At 46.2% G+C, this 9,529-nt stretch overlaps 1 protein-coding gene across 5 annotated transcripts in view; it reads right to left on the bottom strand.

Moving 5' to 3' along the window:
* Window positions 1-1,976: 1,976 nt before the first annotated feature.
* SCN8A (sodium voltage-gated channel alpha subunit 8) overlaps window positions 1,977-9,529 on the bottom strand; it is a 117,235-nt gene continuing 109,682 nt past the window's right edge. For all 5 annotated transcript variants that reach the window (XM_073319060.2, XM_073319058.2, XM_073319056.2 and 2 more), the window contains one exon: window positions 1,977-8,935. In XM_073319060.2, the coding sequence (XP_073175161.1) occupies window positions 7,788-8,935 (1,148 nt within the window). In that variant the 3' untranslated portion in view covers window positions 1,977-7,787. The remainder of the gene's footprint in view (window positions 8,936-9,529) is intronic.

Genomic DNA, 9,529 nt, shown 5'->3' with positions numbered 1-9,529 from the left:
GCTGCTTCTTAGTTCTAGTTTTCTCCCCTCGGGGGTGTGTCTGCAGCCAGGACCAGCTCTCAGCACCAGCTAAGCAGGCACGTGCTTGGGGCCGCACATTTCCAGGGGGGGCTTTCCGGCCGTCCTTTCTGTTCAGGGCAGTTGCGCTCTCGGAGCTGCACCACTGAGACGGGGCGAGGGCACCACGCCCCCGGCCGCAGCGGGAAGGGGAAGCCCCCCACAGGCTGCTGAGCGGCCAGGGCCCAGATGCTACCTGGGGAGGAGAGGGCGAGTCCTGCCGGGGAGCCAGGGCTGCCCCACCTCCTGTGCACACCGGCTGCTGCGCGGCCTTGTGCCACCCTTTCCATGGAGGCTTCTCTGCGCGGCCGGGTGTGTGTGTGATGTCCCCTTCTCCCAGTGCCACCGGGGCTTCCCCCCCCCACATACACACGAGCGCCACCCGCGAGCCCCAGCCCCACCTCACCTCGGGGCAGCAAAAACCTAGAGCCGACCCTGCCTGCGGCCCGCCCGCCTCTGCTGTGTGGGCTGAATTAGACTGCCCCTCATTGTGCCTTAGGCACTAAACCACCCCCCGTGCAGCCATGCCCTACCAAGCCCGTGCAAGGGGGCTGCCGCCAGCCCTGTCCCTGCCGCTCTCCCCCCGCCTTGGATTGACAGGAAAGCGGCACAGCGTGTTGCAACAACATGGGTGTAATAACCATCCCCGGCACCTGGGAAACGACTGGAGCTGAAAGTTAAAAAAAAAAAAAACCAACCCTCCTCACCCTGCAAGTCGTAGCAGGAATTGTGTCCTTAAGAACATTTAAAAAAAAAAAAAATCATAACCAGCTCTTACCTCGTGTTACTGACCAGAAATCACCCAGAACCAATCGTAAAACCACGGCCGTGGGGACAGGGCGGCCAAGCGGGCGTGTGGGTGTAAGTGCACAAAAAAGGAAGCGCTCGCGGACAGTGAACAGTCCCAGCAGCAGTGCAAGTCCTCTGTTGGCCCCCCTCGGAGGGCTGAGGCACCTAAATCCTTTTCGGCCACGTGACCAACATGCGTGCTGCGAAGGTGGGGGGCAGTGGAGCCAACTTGGAATTGTCAGAGCAAGAAACCTTCCAGCCACAAGCCTATCCCTCCTCATGCACCCTCCCTCTGACCCGCCACTTGCAACGCTGGGTGCGTGTGGAGGGAGAGGGGGTGACTGCCAAAGGCACCAGTTGCCATTCACCACCTAATCCCCCTCTACTGCACCAGACTGAGTAAAACACAGGGGTTTCACCCGGCCTGTGGAGCAGAACGGCCCCGGTGTGGCCCTGTGCAGGAGGCAGGGGGGCTGCTGTTCTTAGGGGTGTAACCACAGAGGCTTTTCTTCACAACGGGGAGTGGGGTAGCTCAGTGCAGGTTTGAAGCAAAGATTATTTATTTTTAAAACCCCAAACTAACCCTGACCCATTGACTTTCATGGCTGCCAGGATTGTGCCCATGGTGCTTCATGACACAGGAAGTCAGGCTCATTAAGCCCGCTCAAAGAAGGGGAAACAGAGGCACAGCCGGGGGCAGTGACAGAGCCAAGGTCCCACAGCAGTCCAGCAGGAGAGCCAGGCATGGAGTCTATCACAGCCGCAGCCGACTGCCAGATCTATCTCGTGGCCCACAGTGCCTGTGTGTTCAAATAAAGTACATGAAGCCAGTTGGAACCTGATCCTGCAAAGCGCTCAGAGCCTCTGGCGGGGTTTGACGTCAATGCAAGCGTGGGGGGGGGGAATGGGACATTTTGGCAGCTTAGGGGCAGAGCACACCCTCTTTGGCATGGGCCTATAAGCACTTCCTCCTGCAACCCATTTTAAGGGACATCCAGCTTTTCCCCTAATCTGCAGCAGTGAGCACAATGTAAACTCCAAGTTTCTCTGGGGTGTTGGTTATGCAGAGCCATGCCAGCCCCTGAAGGGTGACAGGTCATGCAAGAGAAGAGGTTAAAACAAGATGGACATACCTTTTTATTGCAAATTCCAAAGTAAAAAGATGTACAGTACAAAGGAAATCAAAAGTCAGACTCTCAGACTTCCAGCCCACTGTGTTTTTACATTCTTTCACCACCCCTATCCCCCAAACACCAATTATTTCCTCCTCCTTTCTTCATGTAAAACAGAACAGTGAACAAAATCTAGGGAGGGTGAAAGGGGAAGGCTAATACAGCATGGGGGGGAGGGGGGAAATCAACACATTATCCAGAACAAGTCACATAAGCAAAGTAAAAGGAAGAAAATCTTTGCCCTGATTGTTGTTGAGAAGCTGGGTTCACTGGAGCAGTGCAATTTACAAATGACTCATTTAGCAGCATTTATGGTACCATCTCATTTCCCCCTTAGTCCATGATTCTACTGTGCACATCTAAATAGCACTTGCAGCTGTGAATCTCAAAGCACTTTACAAATGTTAACTAATTGAGCCTCACAACACCCCTGTGAGGTAGGTAATTATACACCCATTTGACAGATGGGTACAACTGAGGCACAGAGAGGTTAAGTGATTTGTCCAAGGTCACACAACATGTCAGCGGTAGAGCTGAAAATAGAACCCAGGAGTCCTGTTTCCCAGTCTCCTGCTCTAGCCACTGGACACCACTCCTCACCTCATCTATGCAGAATACACCCTCCATACGCACACACACATACACACACGCACCTCTCTATAAAATCACAACATGCAACAAACTTGCAAAGGGCAAATTTTTCTCCTCCTTTAACTTTTTTGGTCATTTGTTTAGCATTCTTTTTTTAAAGTGACTGTCAAATCCCGGTGCAGTACACCACAGCCATATCTTGGGCAAGCTTCCCACCAAGTTCAGGCAGTGCCCCACAATCCTGGCTTGCAGTACCCGCAGCTAGTCCAGGATCAGGCTTTCGTGACCAGATACTGACCAATGTTAGGGAATTAGCATTCTGGGTACAGGGGTTGGGTTGGTTATTGTTCTTTGCCATTTGGGTGGGGGGAACCTCTTCTAGGGAGACCTATTTTAAACCAACACCTGATTTGTCTTGCAACCATTTTGACTTGCAACCACTTTGACCCTGGCCTCCAGAGAGACATAACTAGCACATGAAGCTAATGCACTCTCTCACCCTTTAATTGGAAAGAAAAAAGTGTACAAAGGGAAGTGAACAAAGAGGCGACAGCATATGAGTCCTACTGCGCACCACTGAATGGATTCAGCAATGGTCAGCTGCCTCAAAGGCCCCCTATGGCTTACCCTTACTGGAGTTTCTCAAGTGACAGGGGCATCTGGGTTCTCGCCCTTCTGCTGCTCCTGCAGCCACACTGCACGAGCCTTGCTGGGTGTGTTGAGGATGTCAGGTATGCTGGCGGATTTCACGTAGTCTGTACAATTTTGGCGTATGTCTTTAAAAGTGAATGGATTGGAGGGAGAGTGCTGCAGACTTAAGTTCCTTGCACATCGACAGAGCAGATCGAGCACGTGCGAGCAGCGGAGCAAGCGTTCCCTACACCCAGGAGCAAGAGGGGACTGCAGGCTGCATAGCCTCCAATCTGTGGCTTGTGTTGAGCCTACCAGTGAACGGGGGCCAGTTTTGATGGTGTTTTTCGTGATGCATTCACTAAGATATTAACGAACAGCCACCACTTGACCTCACAAAGGCCACCAACCTGCTCAGCTGCTGTCAACATGCTGCAGTCACTGTGCCCAATCACAGCACTAAACTCTGATGAAAATCCCAAGGGGCTGCGGATTGGCACTAAGACCGACCTGTCTGCTAGATACCAGCAAAGAGCCACTAAAGGCCACAAATCTCTCACGGTGAACACTAAAAACAAGAACAAAAACATTTCCACGAGCTTCCCCTGCAACACAAGTTAGGTCTTACTCATGCCACTTTTATATATTTTAAAAAAAAAAAAAAGAACCCAGCAAGAATGGGGGCGAGGAGGTGGAAACCAGTCAAATAAATGGACACTAAGACACTCTTACCTTGTTTATTTCATTTTTCTTTTGGATTATAGTAATGTGATTTTTAATCATGTTTGGGTTAGAGCAGGATGAGCCACCATGCAATCTCTAATACGCTGATCTTCAGCATTGGTCTGGTACAGCTTTAATATTTGTTGCAGCAGAAAACTAAATAATGCAAAAGCTTGGGTGCGGCCTCTATGATGGCAGCTCATGGTTTTTTGTTTTTTTCTTATTCTTCCACATGAGCGTTCGTTTGGTTTTTTTTTTAAAAGTGAAAATAGACCAGAAAAGTGAGTGAAGCAGCTTGAACTGGTATTTCTTTTCCCCCTCCCCAGCCCCTTTTAAGAACAGGGTAATAAATGAACCAAAACAGCATGGAGGATTTTACATATGCTGTGGGGGCGGGAGGGACGACCACTTGTTACAGCCTCACTCTTCTGGCATTTTAATCCAACAGCGGCCTACTGTTTTATTCCCACAACCCTGAATCGGGAATAAAAAATTCCGCATCAAGGACCTTACTACAAAACCCCCCCAAACACCCCCCCCAACAAACACACACACACACTGTATCTGCATTTCTATGCAATGATATGGTGCATGAAGCTATCCTGACCGCTTTATTTCAGACCAAAGCTTCCTTTCCAGCCTCAGCCTCACTGTGTGAAGGTTCCCAAAGATGCAGACCAATTCTCTCAGCACCCTGTGAACTGTGGCTGAGGAATATTTGCTACAAAAAGGAAATTTTTAAAAAATAAAACAAAAAAATGAATTTTTCAGTTGAATAGGAGGATGGACTCTGCTGTCCCTGAACAGCTGGAGAAATTATTCGTTTTATTTTTCAGCAAGACTGATGGTTTAGGATGACCTTTGTATTTAACAGAGACTGATAAATAGTTTAACCGTTAAAAACAGAGAGAGATCGCAGGGAAGTCTTACTTAAAATGACGCCAGTAGCTCCGTGAAGTTACCAGCATGAGCAGCAAATGTACCATCCATCACAGACAGATTGATAGCCCAACTTAAAGAACAATCATGTAGTTTAGCCAAATCTTGCATAGAAATGATCAGAGAACTTATTGCACATTGGAATAACAAAAAAATATTTTTGTGATTGTAAAGATAATCTGCACTAAAGCTTTTCTTTTTGGGGTGTAAGGTTGTTGTTTTGGGGGGCGGGTAGGGAATGTACATTGGCTGACAAACATCTAAAAATCTAAGGAAAATATTTTAAAAATTAAAAACAAACATGGACAATGGCATAAGCCAGACGCCGTTCTATTTAATTCTTGTATTTACAAAAAGGCATGCCGATAAAATAAACGGATATATTACAGTATTTATAATATTTTCTTAAAAAGTTCAACCACACTTTTCAGCTTTTTTTTGTGCTGTTTACAATGTAGCCTGTACATATGTATGTAGTTTTCATCTTTATTATACACCATAGCCTAGTAGTAAGTGGGGTAAATCTAACAGGGTTGAAATGGTCCTTTGTTGTGTTCACCAGTACAGAAGAACTCCTCCACTGACATCATAATGGCTAAACTATGCATTTATACCGTCCAGCTTGGCACAGATGTCTGCCAAATAGCGTTTGTTTTTTTAAGTGACACCTGTCATCTGGGTTGAGAGATTATACAAACCAAACTGCCTCCTGTCATCTAAAAAGTTCTGCTGTCTTACTTTTGCCCTTTTAAAGATACATTTTCTTTGGCCTACGTTCAGTCATCCTGTTTCTCTTCATTCTGCATTACAGGTTCAATGCAGTAATGGCATAATCCCCCCCTTCAAAACGTAACATGGCACCAACAGTAGAACCAGCACACAAGCGGCAGCTGGAAAGCGGTCTTGTTTCCATGCATGGCTACCTTTTCCCACTGGCAAAGAGAACAGGAGGACTTGTGGCACCTTACAGACTAACCAATTTATCTGAGCATGAGCTTTCGGAGCTACAGCTCACTGCATCGGATGCATCAGATCTATACCCCAAGGCTGCTTTGAAGAAAATATCGCCTAGATTGGTGACTGACAGCTGACTTATTGATTGAGGAGGACACTGAAACAGAATATTAAAGGGTCTCATATCCTTACGAAGAAACACAAAAGTTTGAGCTTTCCTGGTGATATTCCCACAGGATGATTTACCACTCAGTGATTAGACTAGTTGAGAGGCAGCTCTAGCGTCTACCCAAATCTGCAGGACCTTTTAGTTACTACAGTATGATAATGTATGAAACAGAAAGAAGGTGAAGGCATCAGACACCTGGCCTTCAGCACCGTGCCCCATGTCACATTGCTATTTTATTGTCAACTGTAATGTGTTCCACTTTGTTTAAAAACCTTGTGGCTACAGAAGCAAGGAAAACCATGAAGCATCAAAGTGCAAGCTTCAAAAAGTAGTAATGATGGAAGAATATAAAGACGACTTCAGAGTTTCACAAATCCATCTGGGTCTCAGCCCCCGCTGCCACTCCAAGAAAGCAACAACTCTGATGAACATGGGATACAATTAAACTCCGTGAGTTACACGTCCCCCATTTAAGATAGATTTATCCAAGTTCCCAAAATTGCACCTGCAGAGACAATATGCTATTTCATACACAGCACTGTTCTCTCTACACTAGGAAGGGCGGCTGAACAATAATTAATATTACAGGACACAAATGACCTTGTTGACTGGTATTTTTTAAGCCCTAGATTTTGGTTTTGCAGTGCCATTCTTGAATATTATATATTCCCCCCTCAAATGGGATCCAGAGCAATATTTAGGTTTTTCTTTCTTGTATGATTATTTGTTTAAATGTGCAAAAGATGGCTGTATGGAAAAGACAGGTTGTTAAACATACACACACACACACACACACACACACACAGATTTCATCTGCTTGTTTCATTTTTTTCCTGCTGGAGGGTGTATGAAAGAAATTGTTACAAATTGGTAAATATTAGTGAAGGGCATGATTATATTTAAGGTTAACCTCCAAATACAGTGTGTGGTAGTCAGTGGAGTGCCTCGAACTTATGGCTTAACCAACTGTTGTGGAAGAGTATTGAGTGTCTTGTGGTTTAATGATTCTTCATGCATGGTTCCTGGTCACAGCATGCCATCATGCAAATCATTTCTATGCATTGAACAAGCACAATTTTTTTTTTAAATCAGCCGGAGCAAGTTTCCAGGCTGAAGATACCTGATTACCCCATCTCCCAAACCAAGTAAAGCCCATGTAGAAAGTAGTATGCAGATAATAAATACCAAATAAACTATGACAATCAAATGGCATGGGCTAAATGGGTGGTTTTTTGTTTCTTTTTTTGTTCAGTTTTTATTTTGCCTTTTTTTTTATTATTTTTTTTTCTGCTTAACTAAATGCAGGAATGCAAATTAGTTTTGCATGAACAAACAAACCCTTTAACATTGTGACTTCTAGGTTTTCTTTTGATAAATCAACAAAATGAGAAAATAATCAATTTTTGGCTGCTTTGGGAGATATATTAATCCAAGCAGCGGGTTTTGTTTTTTAGTGTGTGTGTGTGTTTTTTATTTTGCTTGTTTGTCCCAAGTTGCATTGATAGATGTGGAACATGCAGTAGCCACCTGCCCAAACAGAAAATCCTTTTTTTCCTTTTTAAATGTTCATTTAGAAGGGTCCTTTAAACAGGTGGTAGGTCACTGCTTTTAGATGCAACTTTGTCACACAATAAGCAGACTGTTTGGTATAAGATCTTCAGGTGTCTCCTTAGCTGTTCTGTATTGATATATTTTGTGACGTTTGTAAACAATCTTTTCACTTGCAAATTTTTAAAAATTTGTACAACGTATTTTTGTTTGTCTCAACACTTGGACTCCTTGAAATCTTTTTGTCTTTTTGCTCGTTCTCGTCTTCCTTCCTCCACCCGCAGCTGTTTCTCCTTTTCAGGTTTAGTTACACTGTCATAGGAAGGGAGGGATGCAGTGGATGGGGTGCCTTCTTTTTTCTCCCGATTTGTTCCTCCATTTTCCAGCTTAGTAGAGGCAGACTTCCGGCAAATAAAGCCCCGTTTTGCTAAGCGAACCCTGTAAGCCCGTTGGATAACCACTGCCGAGACATCTTCCTGCTTGCGCCGGAGTGTGGTCGTGATGGGCTCGTAAGACACTTTGGAAGGGTTAGACGCCACAAACCTTTCCTCCATCTGCTGCCTCAGGATGTCCAGCTCCCCACTGTCCCCCAGCACACGCTTGGTGAAGGCAAACAGGATGTCCAGGCAGTGGATCCTGTCCCCGCTTACCATAGGCAAGTCCATGGCGATGAGTTCGATAGTGTTAGGCTTAGGGACACGGAGTGGGTGCTCCAAAGCATCGGCGAAGTCTGCCAGCTTGCAGTACTCAATGAACTGTGTGGCATCAGGGTCAAACTTCTCCCAGATCTCATAGAAGGTTTCAAAGTCGTCCTCGCTCAGCGGGTCAGCACTCTCCTCCGTGGCTACACTGAAGTTCTCCAGAATGATGGCGATGTACATGTTCACTACGATCAGAAAGGAGATGATGATGTAGCTGACGAAGAAAAAGATCCCCACGGAGGGGTTACCACAATCTCCCTTGAAGCTGCTCCCGGGGTGCTCCTTATCTAGGTCGCAGTCCGGCGGCCGGTTCAGGATAGGCAACAGCAAGCCATCCCAGCCAGCCGAGGTGGTGATCTGGAACAAACAGATCATGCTGTTGCCGAAGGTCTCAAAGTTGAACATGTCGTCTATGCCGGCCTCGTGCTTTACGTAGGCGAAGTTCGACATGCCAAAGATGGAGAAGATAAACATGACCAGGAACAGCAAGAGGCCGATGTTGAACAAGGCAGGCAAGGACATCATTAAGGCAAAAAGCAGGGTGCGGATCCCCTTGGCCCCTTTGATCAGACGCAGGATGCGGCCAATACGGGCCAGTCGGATGACTCGGAAGAGAGTGGGCGACACAAAGTACTTCTCAATGAGATCAGCCAGGAACATTCCTAAAGAAGAGGGCAGGGGGAAGATGTTATAACCCAGTTTAAACCAGGCAAGGGAACACTGGCAGTGCTAGCATAGAAAAGCTGGCTCAAACTTCCACAAGGGACCTCTCATTCTGTGTGTGCCTCAATTTTTGGGTGCCCAAATTTAGGCAGCTAGGACCTGAAACTGGCACCTCTTCTTGGGATTTTAAGGTTCAAGGGCATGAAGGCATTTGGACTTGTGTTTCCTTGGTTGTTCATCCCCTGGATCTTAAGGGACAATAATTATTAATCGCACTCAGTGAAAGAGATCTGGAGAAGAGGAACTATGTAGAGCTCATATTGTATTAGCCTGTGGGCCCCACATTCTAAGGCCCGGAGCCTCAAAAGTATTTAGGCTCCTAACTTTCATCGAAATCAATGGAACTGGACCCAAGAGTCAGAGACAAAGCTGGCTCCAATTTGGGGCTGAAGGACAGTCTCTATGCTTTGAGCCAGGTTAGTCCAAAGATATGGGGACTTTTCCAGTAGGGTGAATGCCATCTTTCAAGTGACTCTGGAGTAATTTATGCATTTGCCATAAAAGAAACACAAATCTGAAAACAAAAAGTGAAT

This window comes from Lepidochelys kempii, chromosome 20 (genome assembly GCF_965140285.1).
Source record: "Lepidochelys kempii isolate rLepKem1 chromosome 20, rLepKem1.hap1, whole genome shotgun sequence".
Lineage (NCBI taxonomy): Eukaryota > Metazoa > Chordata > Testudines > Cheloniidae > Lepidochelys > Lepidochelys kempii.
The sequence above is the reverse complement of the archived record's forward strand: the minus strand, read 5'-3'. Positions and strand labels throughout refer to the sequence as shown.